This window comes from Nymphaea colorata, chromosome 7 (genome assembly GCF_008831285.2).
Source record: "Nymphaea colorata isolate Beijing-Zhang1983 chromosome 7, ASM883128v2, whole genome shotgun sequence".
Classification (NCBI taxonomy): Eukaryota; Viridiplantae; Streptophyta; class Magnoliopsida; order Nymphaeales; family Nymphaeaceae; genus Nymphaea; species Nymphaea colorata.
This window is the reverse complement of record NC_045144.1, coordinates 17678832-17700560: the sequence shown is the minus strand read 5'-3', so window position 1 is coordinate 17700560 and position 21729 is coordinate 17678832. Positions and strand designations below refer to the sequence as shown.

The 21729-nt window shown below is 39.1% G+C and overlaps 3 protein-coding genes across 8 annotated transcripts; 1 reads left to right on the top strand and 2 right to left on the bottom strand.

Annotated features, from left to right (window-relative positions):
- Positions 1 to 302: 302 nt before the first annotated feature.
- LOC116256967 (chromophore lyase CRL, chloroplastic) lies at positions 303 to 7485 on the bottom strand. Its single transcript, XM_031633523.2, has 9 exons — positions 7102 to 7485; positions 6954 to 7003; positions 5696 to 5756; positions 5553 to 5588; positions 3442 to 3492; positions 1492 to 1584; positions 795 to 899; positions 575 to 667; positions 303 to 484 (listed from the first exon to the last, which is right to left on the bottom strand). Exons 1-9 carry the CDS (start codon positions 7255 to 7257, stop codon positions 341 to 343), a joined length of 789 nt encoding a protein of 262 aa, XP_031489383.1. The 5' UTR covers positions 7258 to 7485; the 3' UTR covers positions 303 to 340.
- A 5335-nt stretch (positions 7486 to 12820) lies between these two features.
- LOC116257357 (obtusifoliol 14-alpha demethylase-like) lies at positions 12821 to 16603 on the top strand. Of its 2 annotated transcripts, none has more exons than XM_050078670.1 (3): positions 12821 to 13184; positions 13634 to 14218; positions 15452 to 16603. In XM_050078670.1, exons 2-3 carry the CDS (start codon positions 13754 to 13756, stop codon positions 16448 to 16450), a joined length of 1464 nt encoding a protein of 487 aa, XP_049934627.1. In that variant the 5' UTR covers positions 12821 to 13184; positions 13634 to 13753; the 3' UTR covers positions 16451 to 16603. The 2 variants fall into 2 exon arrangements, with proteins under 2 accessions (XP_049934627.1, XP_031489858.1); XM_031633998.2 differs by having other exon boundaries at positions 13430 to 14218.
- A 1382-nt stretch (positions 16604 to 17985) lies between these two features.
- LOC116257358 (uncharacterized) lies at positions 17986 to 21311 on the bottom strand. Of its 5 annotated transcripts, none has more exons than XM_031634001.2 (7): positions 21179 to 21311; positions 20895 to 20975; positions 20674 to 20779; positions 20456 to 20540; positions 19942 to 20025; positions 18659 to 18766; positions 17986 to 18542 (listed from the first exon to the last, which is right to left on the bottom strand). In XM_031634001.2, the coding sequence occupies exons 2-7, from the start codon at positions 20924 to 20926 to the stop codon at positions 18133 to 18135; spliced, it is 825 nt and encodes a 274-aa protein (XP_031489861.1). In that variant the 5' UTR covers positions 20927 to 20975; positions 21179 to 21311; the 3' UTR covers positions 17986 to 18132. The 5 variants fall into 5 exon arrangements, with proteins under 5 accessions (XP_031489861.1, XP_031489864.1, XP_031489862.1 ...); XM_031634004.2 differs by having other exon boundaries at positions 21153 to 21293; XM_031634002.2 differs by having other exon boundaries at positions 21060 to 21291.
- Positions 21312 to 21729: the final 418 nt, after the last annotated feature.

Genomic DNA, 21729 nt, shown 5'->3' with positions numbered 1-21729 from the left:
ATCCATTATTATTTCCATCTGCAAGATGGCTACCCTCAGTACCAACTAACAGCAACTTTTTCTGACCGTTCATTCTCGTGATGCTGATGCTGCCTTCATCGACGTGCCTAACAGCTTTAAATTTTCTTTTTGGGTCCATCGAAATGAAGATAACTGGTCATGGTGGTTTTAGGGTTGCAAGGGGTAGAGTTCAGATTTGATTCAAGGTTTTTTTTTCTTTTTCTTTTAAGGAGCACATTCTTATAATATATGTACATGTGTGCATGTGTGAGAGAGAGGGAGAGAGAATGAGAGAGAGTGCATATCAAAATTTACATCATGGGCGCTACTATCATAACAATTATAAACCTCGCATGGCAAAAGAATCATCTATCTTCTTTTCCAAGGACACAACGGGGGCAAAATTTAAAGGAGAGTACATGTCATTGACAGAGGAACTGTGTGTTGGTTTAAACTCATACGGCCCAGCTTTTCCACCCCAAACCTGTTCAAGTCATCAAATGTTCAACGGGTTAGGTCATTGTTGTATTGGGCTGTGGAGAGGTGGGTGAAATCGTAGAATACATGAACGTACCTGGGTGCCATCATCATTATATCCTCTGTCCCAAGTATGTACCTCGCCATTTCTAAGGATAGCAAGTTCAGATGTGCAGTATGAAGCTCCATTCTGCTTTGGATATTTCATTAAAACCATGCATGAGCAGACCAAACTATTAGACATAAACAGTTCTCACTAAGCTAGTCTGACCGAAGATTAATGGAGGTTATTAACAGGGATCAATAAATGAACATACCCATGAATTAGGAAAACCACCAGGTGGAGTAGACCCTTCATATAAGCAGCGTTTACCACGTTGACAACGTGAAAGATATATAGTATTTAAGTGCTCTGCAACATCCTACAAAGATTTCAGTAGATCAGATTGTAGAACAGCAATAATACAGCTGAAGCAAGTGAAGATCATGGGAAACCGACTGGATAAGAGAGCATTAACATGAAGAAACTGGGATATTGCATTCAGCATGAACACATATAAACCAAAATGAGTCAATTAATTGAATGTGCATGCTTAAACCACACATCAGAGGGAAGACAATGCGTTTCTACTTATTTATGTACCATATTGACTACCTTCTGAACTGATTCATGGCCAATTAAAAGACAATTAACAGGACAACATCCTCTCCAGATTTTTAGGTTCATGTTCTTCGCATACTTTTTAGTTCCAGACTTGTAACCTTCATCAGGTCACCCCAGTGAAGAGGCCTGCACAATGAGCTCTATACCCCAGCTTGTCCTAGAAATAAAAAAGAAAAATGTCTGGCGTTGAAGTACTTCCCTTAAATAGAGTGTGCACTGCTAAAAGCCTTGTGTTTTCTCCAAATTTTACAACAATAAATTGGGGATGCAAGAACCACAAAAATGATCAAAACAAACAAAATCAGGGAAACCTTCAAACGCAACCACAAGGGATGCATCTGCTAGCATACCTCAATAACTTCTTCAGCCTGAGGACGCTGACTCTTTGGCCTCTCGCAGAAATTTTTGTACTCTTCAACATCTCGAATAGCATAGGAACCAACCTGCTCATTGAGGTTCTGTATCAGTACTGTGGAATTATCATGCAAGGAGTCAAAATCCATAAGGAAAGGTTCCTAAAAAGATTATCAAATTGCAGAATGGTTCCAACAAACGTATGCAAATGGACTGGCTGTTTTCCCACTTTGTCAAAAACTATCCCCATTAAGCACCTTTTTCTGCTTAATTCATCTTGCTGAAATATGATAAAATCACACATCCAACACAAATTTGAATCACCTTTCAATAGTGTCCAATAATAGAGAAATGAGACGTAACTCCCACCAAGAAATAAATATTTTCATAATATTATGCCAATAATATCATGTCATGCATGTAATGTCCAGTACCAATACAATGTAATCAAATCCTGCTAATGAAAAACTATCATAACATGCAAGCAAAGTATGGTTACAGGTAAAAGTCTAAAGACAGACAAACCATACTGTTCATCACTGTGAAGAGAGATCGTGTGGCATTTACCTACTCTGCAAACTTGCAGCTAAGCTTCCTTCAATCTCTTATTAAGGTACAATCGTAAACTGACATGAAAGCTACAAGCTAATTTTTCAGTTATTTATTCTAGCACATAAAGTTCAACCCTTGAGAGTGTCAGGCCCAAGTTAATTAGCTCAGGCACAATACCTTAAAAACATGACTGTGTTAGAAACATAAACAAGAGAAAGACATTTACAACATGGAGTAGTTGGCTGAGTAGTGATGTGAAGGTAGAGTAAACTGATGATTGTTGGAACCTAGAACTCCATCCAAGTACTAATCTTAGTTCTCATGATGAATGGACTTAATTAGGAGTTAGGACCGCAACAGACGGCTGGATCCAAGAAAGCTGTGCCTTCCCCCTTCCTAAATTGAAAAGGTACATAAATATCTGCCAGTCACCAGATGTTCTTCATGATGCAGATAGTCAACACTAGCTTAGGAGCTGCAGCTACTGGACATGGCATAACAGACTAGATCATCAGCAGAGTTCAGGTTTCCATCACAGAGCACTCGAAGAAACTCATGCTTGCAACCGGAGTCATGAACAAGATAGCGGCAAGCAGTAGCATCAGGTACCTTCACACAGTGGAAAGTGTAAGCCATCAGCATACCAGCATGGTCATTCTCATAGGCACATCGAAAACCTCGTATCGGGTGAATTCGCACTCATAACATCCAAATACATATTCTTAGTTTATTTAAGCCTTAAGGATCTTCATGGTTAGTAGTTTAACCTATTAACATTTACTTTAGCATCTCCTCGAGCAAGAGTTCAATATAGCTTCTAATAACGCTTAGTAAGATCAGTCCACCAGCTTAATGGTATCATACAACATCGCCATGAAAGGAGAAAGAAGTGAAACTAACATGACTCGTATAGCTACCATGATAGCTGCATGTCTAAGATCCAAAACATGGTTTTATAAATTGTTGATGTGTAACTTATGCAGACTAAGCAAGTACCTAGAAGACAAAAACTACTGCAGTTATGTGTGGATTTAAGTTGATAATTGCATCACTTTGTTTTGTGTGTGTATATATATATATATATATATATGCTGCCAGATGGTTAGAAAAGTTAAACCCATCACTGAATCCACTGTAAACTGACGCTGATGCCCCAGTGACTAAAGGCTTTTAGTGACAGTTCTAAATTTTTTAACCATTCAGCGTTAAATAGGCCAAATTGGCAATATTTCTCATGATATGCCAAAAATTCCCATCACACGTTTTCAAATACTAATTACAGAATCCACATAGAAAATGCCAGTCAAAACAAAACAAATAAATGGTCTAAACCAAGAACGGTACACCCACAAGCTTCTCACTAATGAAGGTTTAAAAAGATTAGTTCCACTCACCTCAACATCACACTTCATCTCTTTAGAACAAGGCTTCACCATATAAAACCTCTGAAAAAAATAAACTTTTTAATATTTCTTTTGCATGAGAACGAAGAAAAAAAAATAACATAACCTTATAAGTTGAAAAACAATGTTCAAGTTATTCATGCAGCAGCTACTACCAACAAGTTATGATGGAAGCACACACAAAAATAACATATTTATAAAAAGTTAAAAACATATACTTCCAAAGAAAATGGACAACCACATTCCTTAACTTTCTGCAGTAATCAAAATTGTCCCCGAACTCTTACAGGCTCCAATGCCTTTGCCAATGCCTATGTGCAGAAATGTCAAGAATCTTACATCTCACTATTTAGATTGACAATACATGTGATTGGTTTAGTTGTCAAAATCTTGACTAGTCGGTTCAATTGCTTATCAATCAACCGGTGTTTCAAACCAGTGACCAGTTGGTCAGACTAGTCAATTAGTCGGCCTAGTCATTGATCAGCCAAATAATTCCTGGCCTATAAATATACATTCTTTGGGTAGATGTATATGTTTCTGTATTTATGTCCATAAAAATATATGTATTTACTTATTTGTTCATAGTCAATCTAGTTGAACAGAGATGGACTGACCAGTCCTAATTAGTCTTTTTAGGGTCTTCAATAACTTGCATCAATTTCTCATTTTTATAGCTAAGGTTCTGACCTGATAACGTGGGCACTACTTTATGAAATAACAAGAGAAATACAGTTATAGCCCATGGACTAACATGTCAAGTATAAGGTACTATCTTGGAAACGAACCACATATATGGCCAACAAAACAAGTCCAAGGATCAAAAGGTAGCTTTAGTGAGTGGTTGGTTCATCTCTCAATTTTCTAGTCAGCAAGAACCAAAGATGTTCAAAATGCTAAACGGTAACCTTGCTCAGGCCAAGTCATTTTTATGTTTGTGAGATTTTACTAACTTGCAGTTGTGGGATCAAAATAACAGGAGAAAACAACAAAGAAAGATTCCTGACTCCTAAGAATTGAGTTCTATGTCAGATAGGTGCGGGGTGCGGGTGCCGAAGTGGCACATCCCCAAAAATTTAGGTGCGGCGGTGAGGTGAGAATATTTATTTGTTATTATTGATTTATTATTAATATATATATATATATATACACACACACACACACATTAAGAAATTTAGAGTATATACACTATAGTCTATACACTCTACATTACACACTTTATGGATAAATTATATATGAGTATTATATATTACATACTTATAAGTTATAATGTACTGTGTATATGAATGTAACATATTAAGCATTAACTTACAAAGTACAAACATTAAACAAGTAAACAAAAAACACAAAACCAGGACAGAACACAAAAATGGAAAAAAATGCTAAACCCTCTTTTTAACGTTAAAATTTTTTAAAATAAAAAATGTCAAAAAAGGACGAAAATAGGCTTGATGCGGTTTGACCGCACCCGACTCAAGTCAAACGCGAGTCGGGTGCGTGTCCAAAATGGACAAAAATGATCAGGTGCGGTCAGTCGCAGCCGACTCTTGTTGACTTGTGTTGGGTGTGAATCCGACCCACACCCGCACCCGAGTCATGTCGACAAGGGTGCGGCAGTAACTTTGCAGCGTCCGTGTGACTTAGATTGAGTTTAATAATCTAAAGAGAACAACTTCCCACAATTTACAGCTTTATTTAGTTCAATACATGTGGTCCATTTACTTTTATCCTATACTCATCAACAATGATTCATGGCTACCATTTTTTAGGTTTCCCCCTTGAAGAAAAAAAATATGTCCAGTGAGATTAGACTACAATGGGAAAAGAAACATTTATATCCCCCATAGTTGAACCAAAGTTTAGACAGGAAGAGAAATATTTAAAAAGATGTCCATTTTACATCAGCATGGACAATTGAAATTGCAAAAATGCATGACCTCTTCCATCCCCTACTAACATTCTGATTTTGTCATAACATGAGTTATCTAAAGTAACTGTAGGCTGAAAGTCATAAACGTAAAGGAGTCTATAGTATCAAATCTAGCAAAATATGAAGCTGAGAAGTCTGTGTGATAAAATATAAATCAGGAAGAGAATCATGCCTGCCGAAAAGGCTTCTCAGGAGTTCTCCAGAATGCCTGCCACACCAAACAAGAGAAAAAGAAAAGAATCATAAAAATATTGACCACATACTTTTGAACAGTTACTGAGAATGAACATGCATTTATTCCTTAAACCTCCTTACCTGTTCAAAATACAAAACCTTTGAACCATCCAACGTCACTGCTGCTGGGCATGTAAGCATCCTGCCACAAAACAGGTAAAAGGCACATAATCAGACGCCTAAACACAGAAATGAAGTTCCAATATAGGACTTTGGCACGCAAAGTGGTTTTTGGATCAGCTAAACACATAGAAATCAGATTACATTGAGTGAAAGAAAATAGGGAAAGCAAAAACCCTCAACCAGAATTTCCAGAATCCATTTGCACAACATTCCATTCCTCATAATACTGTATGCATGTTGCAAATTCCACTACTGATAAGCCCCTTGAAGAGGGGATGCATAAACATACAAAATTGTGTAGACAAACAAACAATGGCTGTTAAACAAAAAACTAAAAATAGCAAGTGAACCATTGGCAAGTCAGATGGTTAGAGTCTAAAGAGCTATGTGAGTGGATAACATAAGCAACTTGACTACGTGAGTCCTTTACTACCTTCCTAGTGCCTAGTTTTGGAGTTACAACAACATTTCGGTGCTTTACATCCTTTCTTCACTAATAAAAATATAACCGAGTTTTTACCACGATTCTGCTGGTTCCATTGTTTTGCCCACTCAGTCGGATTATTTTATAAAAACAATCTCCTATATGGCTACAACCAGAGAAGAGTTTCTTACGTGAAATCAAGAACAATATATGGCGAAAAGGAGCATTGGAATGGTCTTAGCTCCTGAATATTCAGACAATAAAAAAGAAGGACAGGGTTCGATTGAGACAGTTATACACTACCCTTTGCACACCATGGGAAATACTTCCGGAAGCTCATTATTACAATGATTACCAAAACCATGTCTTCCCTCTTGATGGCCAAATCGGACCAGCTATAGTACTGAAGCTTGAGTGGTGCAATTGCAAGATCATTACTGTTTTCATGAAACCCACAACTACGGACCAGCTTCTTATTTCGAAACTTAATATTTCAATTGAATCAACAAATAAAATGAAACCACAAGCAAACACATTAAAACCAGAGGCAAGAAAAAGTTTCAGGGGACTGAAATCACCCTTTCTAGCAATAACGACCAGGAGAAAAGCCATTTTTTTACGTCTAAGCTCCCATTCCAGTTTACCCATGAAAAGAAACCAAAACAAGTACACCCAACAAGCAAATTACCTTGGTGCACGAACCATACTTACAACTCACTGAAAATCACCACAATTCTAGTACACAAATAATCAGAAGCCATCGGGAGCAACAAATAATGGATAATTCAATACCTCAGATTGAAGTAATTGGTGGGATCCCTACATGCCTGTTCGTAAGAAAACTGCATCCAGGGTATCAAAATTAAAACGACCCACAATCAGAAAACCCCTCAAAACGGAAAAAACAAAAGGAGAAGAAAGGATCGAGTAGGCGCGAAACCTTCTCGCCGGAGAGAGCGTTGGCGACGACACGGGCGTGGTCCCATCGGGTGGCGGACCGCGTGAGCTTCCTGAGGAGAATTGCCCCGCCGATGAGGGCGAGCGCCTTCAGGACGATTCCCCTCGCCTTGTTCCGCCCATTCCCTGCCGAGCCCATCCCTCGAGGGCTCCCGTCGTCGCAACCCACCAGCCTTCGTTTTCCGACGGCGAGAGAGACAGAGAGAAAGAGAGAGAGAATCTCAAGTGGGGACGGCTTTCTTCGTCATTTTCCTCCACTCCCTTGTCGCCACGCTATCATCCAAACGTGAGGCGGGAATTTGGATTTCCATCACTCTCTTCCCTTTCTCTTTCTTTTCCTGTCTCCCCGTCTCGCTCTCCCTCTCTGTTTGTCTTGGAGCTCTGATTTGCTTTTCCAGAAGCAGACGATGATTGGAAATGAGTCGGTTCTCAGATCGGATCCGGATCATAATGTTGGTCTTCGGCTCCCGGGTTCTCTGTTTCCAGATACGGCCTGAACAAAGGATCGATGGGGCTCGTTTTGGATCCAAGTCCGTGACCGGATACCTTGTTTACATGTAAATTAGTGCATATTATCATTTTGCAACCTCTCTAAAATTTTAATTAGTTCATGAAAACAGACTCGATCGGGAAATTGGTGTTGAAATTTACGAACAGATCTGATACGTTACTTAGATCCATGACCAGGTTCGGTTCTAGAGTTATAGTCCCATTAAAATTAGTTATTGAAATATTTTTGTACAAGCTAACTTTTAAATATGATCTTAAAGTGATTTGGTAAGAAATATATTTTCAATTAGTCTTGTTTTTTTTTTACTTTAATAAAATTTTCAATAATTGAAAAATGAACAACTCTTATAACACTAAAGTCTTGACAATAGAAAAGATAACTTGAACTAAGCACTATTGATGTAAAACTAGTGTTTATGAAACATATTAGGAGGTTCACATTTTGTTTAAAATACTTTGCAACACAAATTTAAGAGGTTTGGTTTTTATCTTTTATTCAAGTGATCTAAATTTACCAATTACTGTATGTATATATATAAATAAATAACATACTCGTATCAACATTAATATGTTATGGTTCTTGGTGATAATTATTAGTACATCACATGAAATTTCTTGGTTGGTGGGTTATAAATAGCCTCAAGACTATGGAACAAAAGATTTTCATGGATTTATATTAGGTGTGGATCGTGATTCTCAAATTTTATATGTATACATAGCCTTCCGTCAGGGCACCAGCGCCGTCCGTCGGGGCTTCGCCGGCGGTGGCATGAATCTATCGGTCCTCAGTGGGAGAGGAGAGACCGAGCAGGTGAAGCTTGGGGCCGAGAGAGAGGGTCTCATGTGACCCCTGCGGCTGCTTTCGTTTGTTTCTTTTTAATGATAAAAGTTGAGCAGCATCCTATGTGTCTATATATATATATATATATATAAACCCTGGACGAGTTGAATCAAAGATTAGACAGGAAGACAAACATTTGAAACGATGCCCATTTTACATGAGCATGGACAATTGAAATTGCACAAATGCATGATCTCTTCCATCCCCTACTAACTTATTACATGAGTTATCTAGAGGTTGGACCAGAGGTTGTTTGGTAGGAAGAACACTCTACGAGCCCCGTCGAGCTAACTTTTTTGAGCCGGGTATCGGGTACCGCAGGCCAGGCTTAATAGGAAGTCATCATTCCAGAAATTTTTTATGAAAGAGCTGAATTATGAAAGAGTTGAATTATAGTTCGTTGTAATATCATTTTCAAGTTTTTTATATGTAATGCATAAAATTTATATGTAATTTTTTTTTTAAAAATTGAGGATCGTCCCTGTCTCTAACCATTTGAGGCATTGGTCGAGGGTTTTGGATGAGTGGAACCCACAATGCAGAGGGATTCAACACTAGAAACCCTTGATGATTGAGTGGGAAGCAACAGTCCATTTTTTTGTTATTGGATTCTTGTCAAACCTAAAATTTAGAAAAGAAATTTCTGGAATCCTCCAACAATGTTTTTTCCATCCTCACTTTCATGAAACGGAGATGGATTTCAAATTTCTGAATTTTATTTCCAGTTCTATAAGATACTAAAGAGGCCCATCAACTTTACTTTGCTGACTCCTTCTAGGAAAGGGGGGGGAAGAACCGAAGAAGAAGAAAAGAAAAAGAATGACCCGAAAACAAAAATTAGTTTCAACCTGAATCCACAAAATCTTTCTTTCGGGTGAGTGAGAGGTATTAATCCCACCGTTCGAAAAAGACCCGAAAGCCCCCCCCCCCCCCCCCCCAATTCTCCATGCCTTCGAGGTCCTGAGCTGCGTTGTTGTCAGCGATAGTAACAGTACACACCCTTTAACTTAATGTCGCGTCCTACCACTTTAAGACACATGAATATAACACTCACAGGAATCGAACTAAAGACATGCCTTTATACAGGCTCTTAACTTGACCAGCTACGCTATGCCCCTTGAGGTCACAAAATCTTTCCTTGAGCATGCACTAATAATGAGGAAACTTTTGATAACCCTAAGAGGACATTAAATTATGTAACTTTTATGTCATAAAGCCTCAGGTTTTTTTGGAAAAGGAAAACATCTTTAAGACCTTTTTCTAGTTTCCTCACTTTAAATTGTACCTGTTTTGGTTTTACATGGCAACTTTTACAGGTTGTTCAAATTTGTTTTAGATAGTGTTAGCTTTTATTCTGACCACTGTTAAAATTTTGAAGTTATAGTTCTGCCCCATAATGAAAAATTTTTAGGTCTGCTCCCATCAGTCGGGGACACAAAGTCTTCAAGGTTAAGATGCCTTACCCCTCGCGAGTTTCATGAAAATTCAATCGTAGAATAGCTTTAATGACCCCTTTTTTGCCCTTCAGTGCGTTTTACCTCTGAACTATAAAAGGTCTCGAAACATAATCTATGAAAACCCATAGGTGGGTACAAAAGGGGAGAGACAGTGACCTCTATTAAGAGTTGTAGAACGAACCGCTCACCTTTAGAAGAAAAAAAAAGTCTGTTCTTGCCCAGTGTTTGGTAGCCTTGAGTTGCCTACCGATGATTGATGTGGTCTAATTATTTGATGTTTGTTGACTAAAGATGTAATTCATGAACTTTTCATCAAATATGTAATATTTCACATCTTCCCTTAGCTTCATTTATTTTTCTTTTTTTTATACTTTGACTCACCTTACCTACAAATGGTATGGTAATTAATTGTGGTCCATCTTCCCCAAGGAGACGCCTCAATTAATTTCTTCAAAAAAGTGGAAAACTAACTAAGTTAACATGGGTTTTCCTTTTTTCATCTAAAGTATTTTGTGGGTTTACTTTTTATTTTTCATATTTTAAACTTTTCTGATTTTGCTAATATTTTTTTTATATTTTATTTGATTTTTAAATAAAATGCATGTTTTAATTCAACTCGATTCACCAATTCACGGAATCATTTCGCTTTCTGACTCTGAATTTGATAAGATTGAGTTACAGCCTTCACCATTCGTTAATTCAAATACTAAATAAATCATAGTTAGCAAACCCGTGACTCGACTCAAAATGACATATGTCCGGGTCACTTGATGGGCGAGTTGACTCATTCATTCGATCGAGTATTCAAATAACCATAATGTATAGAGCTATTTCGAGTGAGTAAGCCTGGCGATGGAAATCTCGGACCAACCGGTGCGGCTTCGAAAAATCTAATATTACCAGTTGCCACTCCCTTTGCATGGGATCTAGATAAGCTTTCACAGGCTGGAGAATGCGGACCATACAAAACATGGATGTCTGTCCATGTGCATTGGAGGTGGATGCGGTCCCACTTCACTATGCATGAAACTGGACTAGAAAATAAACATTTTATTAAATAAATTATAATATTTTAAAAAATAAAAAACGATACACTACTTAATAATATTTAGATATTTTTATTAAAGGTTTGAAATCTTGTGTTTGAGAGATATAAAGATTACACCATAAATGTATGAGCTTTGTATATTGAAATATATGGATCTCACCGCTACCTCCCATCCCTTTGTAACTTGTGATTGATAGATTTAAGGCGTCAGTTAATTAGTATCGTAAATTTAGATTGAGCACTCATTAAACCATACACTGGAATTTAAAATCTAATGTAATCAAACACCCAATAGCATTAAATTTTGATGCTTTAACTAAAAGGCGGCCATGAAAAAATATGAAAATTAGCTTTAAAAGAGTCAAACATAAATTGGCCAATGAAAGTAATTTTTGAAGCCCAAGTATGACATTAAGAGAGCGTTTGGTAACAAAAGCAATGAGCTCTTTAAATTATTTATTCCTCAATTTAAAATAGAAATAAAAAAGCAAAAACAATTTAACCAGCATTGATTAAATGCATATAGTACAAAATGTCGTATCTTCAGCACATGGAGACAATAGTGAATGTCACAACTGACGGCCCCTCTTTACCGGAGAAAGCTATACAAGGAAGAGTGCCGAAAACTCTCCCTATCAAACACACGCAATGAAAGCTCTCCCATCTTTCATAAAGGAGAGAGAGTTATTGCGCCGACCGCACCATGTATGGTAAGGGTGGGAATAACATTTTTATAATTTATTAAAAAGAAATATCTTTTATAGTTTTTTATTATTTTATTTAATTTTGTTTTTATAAAAAGTTTTATTTTTAATGTAAACTAAATGTATTTTCGTTATTAATCATATTAGCACATGAAAAAATCATGCAAAGTTTGACCATAAAGTGGGTCCTTTTAGCAGGGACATTTAATTTTATAAAAAATTGGTGTAATAAATGGCACATAGGTTGGCAGGTAGTCTTTTTTATTTTACACGATATTATTCAAATTTTATGTTGCAAAATAAAAGACACCAAATACAAATTTTATGTTGCAAAATAAAAGACACCAATGTATGATACCTTATTTTTTTTTATAAAGTGGGCCGAATTAAAGTTTATAAGTTTTGATTAGGGTTTAATTATCATTTTTTAAAATTTTTTATATAAAATAAGTATTTTTTAATTAAAAAATTATATACAAATTAAAAAAAATTGAGGTGAAGGCACGCCCTACCTTGGCTCCGACCTTAACTACAAGAATATAGTAGGTGGCGCAATTAGGTTATTCAGAAGGTCGCATTTACTTTCCCTTCACCAAAACAAATATGAAAAGACATGTTCCTACCTTTTATTAGATGGGTATTTTTGGTATTTGTATAAAGTGAAAAATTTTAAGTTCCATGCCTGGCTTTTTCCATGTAATTAACAAAAGGCATTTTAATAATTTCTATATACCATGACATATGATCCTTTGTTAGGGACATAAATATATAACTTACTTCGAAATGACCTATGGTTTATCACTTATAGTTTATAAATCGGAAAAAATATTATTTTTTATATCTGAAAAATTGACATCCATGTTACTTGAGTTGGTGTAATTTTTGTTAATGCATTTTTCATTTTTGTCGGTTCTCTTTCGTTTCCCTAAAAAAAGGGTCCAAGAAGAATGGGCCGGTAAATAAATGCGAGAGAGACAAGGCAGAGGGGAACTTGTTTGGCATTTACTGATCAAGCCATGGCTTTTTCTAATTACTGTAGAGAATTGGGCACTAATGAAGAAAATATTATTAATAAGGTTATAAAGGGGTCCCCACTTTTCCCGCGAGCCATTTTAAAAGGGAGGGAAGCTCCAGAGAGTTTGGCCATTATCCCCCAGCCATTTGCCAGCGGTACTCTCTCTCTCTCTCTCTCTCTCTCCGTCTTTCTTCTAGCGGTGTCTCCTTCCTCTGGCTCTGAGTCTTCTGATGATCTTGTTCTGTCACGCTCTGTCACTGTCCGCGCAATTGGGAGAGAGGGAGAGAAGGCCTTTACTAGTACGCGTCCGCTGAGAAGGCGTGTGGGCTGGCCAGAGCAGGAGGCGGAGGAAAACGAGCCGGGTGTCGCGCGCGTGAACGGACGACCCAGGTAGCTAACTTTTTCGGAAGGCCAGCCTGCACGCAGCTACGCGCTTCGACCGCCTTCTCACCGCCGTCTGCGGATTTCCGATCGGGAAGCGACTCCGTGATGTACGTCTTCTTCTTCTGCGGATTTCTCTTTTGCTTTTACGTTTTTTGGACGAGATGTGCTCGATCTGTTAGCGTCTGGTCCTGATTGGATGTCTGATGTCTTCTGCGTGTTTTTTATGCGAGACCGAGAGGGAAAGCGAAAGCTCGGGCTCTTGCTTTCGTGAAATTGTGTCTGCTGAAACATCTGCGATGGTTCAGCGTGTTCCTTCTTTGAGCTGAGCTCTTTTCCTGCGTTTTGTATGCAGATTTTGGATAAATCTCTCCTTTGCTGATAAATCGTCTCTCTCCGGCACGTTTTCCTCTGCTTTTCTTTGTCTGGCCATCGAGAGAAGCAGTGTTTTCCGCTTCTTTACTAGAAAATTGCAGTTCTTTTTTCCTTTTTCTGTTGGCTGGGGCGGCCGTCGGTGGAAAAACCTTCATTACGAGTTGTTCTCTGTCGATTTCTGTAGTTGACCTTCGAAACCTCGCGAACTTCTCGGAATGTCGCTGCTTTAGGTTTTTATCTGCTAGCTCTCTGTTCTGTTTCCTCTGATTTGCTTCGGATCCGTGGAGTTTATCTGCTGGCCAAGATGGAACTGAAAGACAGCAACTACTATTATGTCGGATTCCTGGTTCTAGCAACGGTTGTGGTGGCGAAGCTTCTGTCTTCCCTGTTCTTCTCCGGATCTAAGAAGAGGACTCCCCCTGAAGTTCAGGCGTTTCCTCTTATTGGAGGGCTCCTGAAATTCATGAAGGGCCCGATTATAATGATCAGGGAAGAGTATAATAGGCTTGGCAATGTCTTCACCGTGAATCTCCTGAACAAAAAAGTTACGTTTCTTATCGGTCCCGAAGTGTCTGCTCACTTCTTTAAGGCGACAGAGACGGATCTTAGCCAGCAAGAGGTGTACCAGTTCAACGTACCTACTTTTGGGCCTGGGGTTGTCTTTGATGTCGATTACTCGGTCAGGCAAGAACAGTTTAGGTTCTTCACAGAAGCTTTGAGGGTCACTAAGCTGAAAAGCTATGTGGATCAGATGGTTACGGAAGCTGAGGTACTACTTTCTATATGCTAAACTGCCCCATCAGCTCATCTATTTCCTTTTCTTCGTGCTTCTTTTCTTCTTTGTTGTCGCTTCTGAGTAGTTAACCATTCCTTCTCAATAATATAATTGAAAATCTGTTGTCCTCTATCAATATGCGTGTCCACTTGCGGTTCCTATAAGTTAATCTGTGACCTTTGGAGATAAATTATGTTGGTTGCATATTGTTTAACTTCTAAGTAAAGCTACCATCCCTTGTTGCTTATTGCTCCTACAGAGTTGATATTTTCAGTTTCTGTTAACCTTCTTGCGATTAAGTAGGCAGTTAATACTTAATAGGTCCTTGGTAGAATGCTTTGGTATGTTAAGTTCATTTGATGGGAAAAAGTTAGCTTTCCCCAAAGTTGATACGGTATGTACACGTTGCGGATTTATCTTATGCCTTGCCACTACGAAAACGGGGTGTGGAACTTTATTTATCTCAGTTAGTTAACTTGCTTGTAAGACAAAAACAACAAACTCGGGTTGACAAATTAATTTATGGTCCGTAACTTGCATGGCACACCTTTCTTAGATCAATTGTATATAGCTACCTGACAAAGGCTAAAAGAGTCATCATGGACTAATTGTAATGCCTTTGGAATATTCTATGCTTGCTTCTGTTTACTGACAACTATTCAACCAACCACTTGCCTGTTCAACCGCTTCCCTGGAAATGAAAAACTATTGATGACTGCATTTGGGTTTAAGATAAGGTGATGGAGGATCGTGAAGTTGCTTTGATGACATCTATGATGACCCTTTTAACATGGTTGTAGTTGTTTGGTTGCTAGAACATCCTTTCTGTTGATCAGGTTTTTGAATGGGACATAATGCATCTTAAAATACCTATAAAGTGGAAGTCTAGTTAGACTGGTAGATGGCTGGTAACAGCTTGAATCGGCCAATGCATAGCATATCAGTGCCTCACCGAAACGAGACAGCCGATATGAGCTTCCTTATCTTTCTTGTTGTTCCAACTTTTACATTAGTTTTAATTTTTTTAATGAAATGAAAAGTAGGCTGATTCATCCTCATTTCTCTATCACAACCATGCAGGTTCAAGCTTTCCAATGTGTATCCATAAGACCTCTACCTAGAATATTAACTTAGCAGTTAGCATGTTCCACGTTCTTATTCTTTAATTCTTAATTGGTTTATGTATTTGACTTGTGATTGAATATTCCTTGCATTTTATTTCTGCAGGAATACTTCTCAAAATGGGGTAACGAAGGCGTTGTGGATATAAAATACGAGCTTGAACACCTCATCATCCTCACTGCAAGCAGGTGCCTTCTTGGTCGAGAAGTGAGAGATAAGTTATTTGATGATGTCTCTGCCCTCTTCCATGACCTTGACAATGGCATGCTCCCAATCAGTGTCATCCTACCTTACCTCCCTATCCCAGCTCACCGCCGCAGGGATCGTGCTCGCAAGAGGCTTGCTGAGATCTTTGCCAACATCATATCTGCCCGCAAAGCGGCTGGTAAATCCGAGAATGACATGTTGCAGAGCTTCATTGACTCCAAGTATAAAGACGGCAGGCCAACCACAGATTCTGAGATAACTGGCCTTCTAATTGCTGCTCTCTTTGCTGGCCAGCACACCAGCTCTATCACCTCGACCTGGACCGGAGCATACCTTCTTCGCTACAAACAATACCTCAGCGCTGTGGTAGACGAGCAGAAGAGTTTGATGAAAAAGCACGGAGAAAAAATCGACCATGACATACTGTCCGAGATGGACGTGCTCTATCGGTGCATAAAAGAAGCACTGAGACTGCACCCGCCATTGATCATGCTCCTGCGAAGCTCACACTGTGACTTCTCCGTGACAACACGTGACGGGAAGGAGTATGACATTCCAAAGGGCCACATTGTGGCTACTTCGCCAGCATTTGCTAACCGGCTACCTTACATCTATCAGGATCCAGACCGCTACGACCCCGACAGGTTTGCAATTGGAAGAGAAGAGGACAAGGTGGCTGGTGCATTTTCTTACATATCATTTGGTGGCGGTAGGCATGGTTGTCTTGGGGAGCCATTCGCCTACCTTCAGATCAAAGCAATCTGGAGTCATCTGCTGAGGAACTTCGAGTTGGAGCTGGTGTCTCCCTTCCCAGAGATCGACTGGAATGCGATGGTTGTCGGTGTGAAGGGACAGGTGATGGTGCGGTACAAGCGGCGGCGCCTCTCCATTGATTAAGCCTCATCTCAGGCAAGCTATGCTGGCCCTTATGTAGAACTGTCTCTTATCTTGTTTGTTTCTTTCCTTATGAGGTTAGATTTATTCTGCTTGTATCTTGAGCTGTAGACTCGACTTAAAAAGTAAAAGTACTGACGAGCTTTATGGCACTTAGACTTGAGCCTCAAAGGACTGGTCAGATTTACCTTGCTATTATTGTTCCATGTTGTCCTAGTGAGATTAGGTGCGTTTCATTGCCCTTTGATTTCTTGGCGAGGGATCCATTTGTCATGTGTTCTGCACTAAAATTAAACCCTCAAATAGTTTCAAGGAGGAGCTGCAGTATCAACTCCATCCGTAATGCAATGTTTTGGCAACGAGAGTGGAGACTATACCATGCTTGCCACTGCCTACTACACTCTATTCCTAGAACAATACTTAATTGCCTATACTTGAAGGGTTTGGATGAAAAAACTAAGCTGGGGACAGCTGCCATCTTATCCCATCTGCTTTGCAGCATCAAAGCACACACCCAACCAAGGCCATGTAGTGGTTGAGCTGGACTTGCTCAAGGGAACGAAAACCTGTGAATGAGATCTACAACTCAAAGTGCCGCATCAGTGACTTTCGATGAATGGAAATCAAATCAAGTTTCTTTTCTTCTGTTCATATGTGGAATGTGTTTGCAGGTAGGGTTTGTGTACGATTTGGATGGAGTTATTACCATATTCAACTATTTCGCTATTGCTTACCTGATTGAATATAAAGTGTACAAAACCATATTCCATTTTTACATGCGTCAGATTCGAATTCCTGTCGTTGCATCTGATCACTAATTGGATGTGATTTCTCTTATAGAATTTTAATCTTGAATTTGAACTCAGATTGGGTAATAAATTATATCGGCACCACTAACACCCTTATCTGCAAGCTACTGTTTTTCTCAACCACAATACGCTTTACAGAGAAATCTCCATCCGTCGTGCCTATTTAGAGCTCTACTGATAAGATCACATTTACGAATTATTTGAACCCATGTTCACCTCCACAGGAGCTCGATGTACCTACCTACCACATGGGAACGACCATCTTTAGCCATAATGTTGTGCAGCAGATGAAGAACATGTTGCAAGCGAACGACTGTACCAGATATAGCTCTGAAGTCTCCAGTTCAACTTTGATTAATAATGCAAAATCAAAGCATGTTTAATTGTCCAGATAAGAGATCCTAGATTTACTTGCACCTTAAAAGTCTCTGGCAATATTTACGTTTACCAAACCAACTTTTTTCAATCAATTTCAAGGTTAAAAAAGGCAAATTCTCGAGACTTTTTCACCATGGATTGATTGCTTCAATGCGATAGTATGAACATAGCCATAATCTAAAGCTTCTTTACATATTAAATTACTTCAAGCAAAGGAAAACCGCGAATTGGTTCAAGCTTCGCATTCCGTGTTTATCAGAAAACTATGAACCATTCGAAGCACATAAAAGTAGGAGCACAGAAAGTAGTAATGATCGTGACCAACCCGTCAACTATGTCAAAACCACATAATTTTGCAATCCAAAACTGATCGATTATCTTTCTTTTTTCCTCTTCGGCTAATTTAAGTTCTACAAAACATGCCACAGTTGGTTAAAAAGAAACTCCCCACTATATGAGAATTGACTGCATCAAAATATACAGTCAAAGTTCAGAGGCCTACTCTTCCAATTTCATCTTCCTTCTGGTCCGCCTAGAGATAGATTCAGACTCTGATTTGATATCGGAGGTCCCACTTTTGCCTGCATCCCTACTGCGCTTTGAGTCTTGAGAAGAGGGCGACCACCCAACATGTCTTTGTTTCGAGGACTTTGATGGTTCCCCACCTTCAAATGATGTCTCACTCATTCCCTGTGACCTCTGAGATGCAGTCAAAGAACCAGGGCTCCGACTTCCTTTCATGGTGAGCTTTGAGTGCTCGGATGAGGGTGAACGATCAACACGCCTTTGCTTTGGAAGTTGTGATGCCTCCCCACCTTCAAATGACGTTCCACTTATCCCCTGTGAGCTTCTTTGTCTGCTGCTTGTAAGAGATGTGTTCCCATGAGAACCAAGTCTGTTCGAGGAGCCTGGAGTCCATGGATTCAATTTATTGCAACAGAATCAGCAGCGTTACAGCAAGCAAAGTAATGGATTTTGTCTATGGAGAACCTGTAAAGATGAATATTGCAACAAATTCATTTACCACCAGAACTCCAGTTCAGTAAGCTCGAACCTCCAGCACGTGTTTTGCCATGAGATTTGGCATCAGCTTCAAAACTAACTAAACTAACTCGGCGTGAAATCTTCCCAACTGCAAAAATTGAGGAGATGCTCAAATGGTAGACACAATTTGGGGGAGACAGAGTAAGCATGGATAGCAATCTTAAGAAAACGAGCAGTTGTCCACCACATTTTTCACAAGAAGAAAAACACAAACAATGTCTAAGAAGAAGGCCTGATAGGCTGATAGTATGCTTCGGTAAACCTATAAACTCCCAATTGGAGTTTAGTAGCATTTATGTTAAGAGAAGTCCATATTCCACCCACATTGTGTTTCCTACTTATGAAGTATGACAGTTTTAACAGTCACAGTTTTAACAGTCTAACTAGCAGTACATCCCATCTCCTTCGAAACAGGCCTGCTGCCAAACTCTCTAGGATCTTTTTAGGGAATAGGAAAAACACAAAAACCTAAAGTCACTTGCTTGTTCAGCAATATAGCCACCAGAAAATCTGTTTCTGTTTCAATAAGCCTTTAGCTATGTGAATCATTGTTGCAAGGAGATCATAAGGTCTAGCTGTAAAGCATGATGGGACTTCAAATTTGGCACCTCCTCCATGTCCACAGAACCATTTGAGAATGAAAAGAACCTCAAAGTTACTTGACTCGCGATTGATCACTTTGGAATTACATTCGCAGTTCAACAACCCTTGTTTTATGCCATCCCAACACAAAGCATCACACTGGGCCTGATTCTTCAACTTTATTCAATCATCCTGCGAAACCCCAAAGCTTACACAAATGTCCGTCAAAGCCTACACCGTCATAATACTAACCTCTGCTGTCTTTTCTTTATCTTCTATCTCAACCGAAAAGCAACCACATCATATTCCACCATATACAACATCTAACATTTAGCAATGTAGTTTACTACTATGTGTATTCTTCCCCTACATGAATAGATGAAGCAGCACTACATGGTATTTCAATAAATTTCAAATGTTTACTCGTTAGGCACAACCAAACTCTATGACTGTCTCGAACTTATTCTGATAGAACGTGACAAGTAGGAAAAGTTAGAAGTTTCTACCGGTGAGACAAGTCTGAGGGTAAGAAGCTATCTAGTAATTAAATGCACAGATAGGTGAAATACAGAATGAATAAAACAGAAAGAAAGCCCCCACTAAAGAAAACAACAATAGTAGGACAGATGTTTCAACTGTCAACCAATTGGAAACAGCACTAACAGAGCAGAGTTAACGGACCAGCTCTTGTTGATGATGAGCCAGCGAGGAAAACTGTCGCACTTGATTGATGAAGTCCATTACTGACGATGTCAAACGACTTGCCTGCCATCAAAACAAACAAACTAATTAAAAAAATAACATATAAACAAATGTAATAAAAGCCTAACCACAAAACCTATCAAGGGAAAGAACTAAAATCACAGTCGCATCCTCACCCAGTCGAGTTCGATTTTTAATCTGAGAACTACAGTATTCAAACTGAAACTAGACAACATCAGATTAATTAATAAAATTGAAAAGTAAAACAGGTATTCTTTCATCTTTATATTGAAGAAAGCATAAAGGCAGCACTCCAATTTGTATTGCTCAATGAAGCACAAGGAAGAACTCATCAGTCATCACCAACAAGATGAAACTTAAACAAAATCCCATTAAATTTGGCATCCTTTATAATCGTAATACCCATGGATTTGGACTAAAATCGCCACACTTTCCAGACAAAGAAAACAGGGCTGCGTGCTTTAACCCATACCGGCTGCATTCTTCATGCTCCCCAGTCGCCCGTCTTGGCGCAGCTTAAGCTTCACCTCCTTCCCATCAAAATCAGCTGGTTTAAACTAACCCAAATGGAAGAACAGAAGGGAAATAAGCAACCAAAAAATGATAAAACATCAATTAAAAGCCAAACTTTACTACGAAAGCAAAATAAACGATACGAAGGACAAAAGACACAAGATACAGGAAAAGTACTTGGTTGGGAGGCAACTGGATGAGCCAAAGCTCAGTAGAATCAGTCACAGAGATCCCGAAAAGAGGATCCTCGTTCGTCTGCTTAAATTCTGGTGGGGGTTCGTAACTTCAGCACGTCCCCAAAAAACAGACAACCCATTTCTCTTCAGCAATGATACAGATCGAAATAAACAAGACCATATTAGATGCAAACGAAAACTATAAGGAGGAAAACTGCATACCCATCTCCGAACGCATCCACCTCCATAGCCATTCACCGTCTTGAAAGAGGCTTCCCTTTCTACTCTGCTAAATCACCAACTCTGATTACACAAAGGACGTCAACCAATCATCACCATCGAAGAAGAGAGCAAGAAGGAAAGGGAGAGGAAGAGAGAAAGCCGCACAAAGGTGAAGACAGAATCCATATGAAGATGGTATTTAAGCTTTTAAATTAAGTAATACAAAACCCTTGGATAGTCTCAAGCAGATCAGAATACCCCAGCCTCAGGAGAGAGAGAGAGACCTAATGTGCCTCTAAAAGTTGGAGGAAGGGAAACGAGGAAGCCGGCGATTGTGAGTAGTTCACGACGGCGCCGGAGCCATTCCTAGGGCAGAAGGCCAGAGGCCCCAGAAGAAGTGCGATCGGGTTAGATCCGGACCCATTTTAAACATACCACGGCTCAACTCCAGAATAATACATCAAACCCAACCTTGCCTTGACCGACAGCATCTACTGGATTGATGGGGTCAACACGAGCCAATTCCGGCAAGAGTTCAGTTAGCTCTAACTCGGCTTAACTAATAAAACCTCGAACTCGAGAATAGCTCGACGGAAGCATCTCAAACTTAAATCAACAGTTACTTGTTGAGCTCGAGTTCGAACTCGACTCGATTGATTAAGGCTTGACAAACTCGTTTGAATACAATATGATATCTATAGTTATGTGTTGAACTTGAGCTCTATTTGATTAAGGCTCAACAAACTAGTAAACTAGTTTGAATATATCGACTTGATTAAGGCTTGACAAACTCGATTAAGGTCAAGCTCGACTTGACAGTTACGTGTTGAGCTTC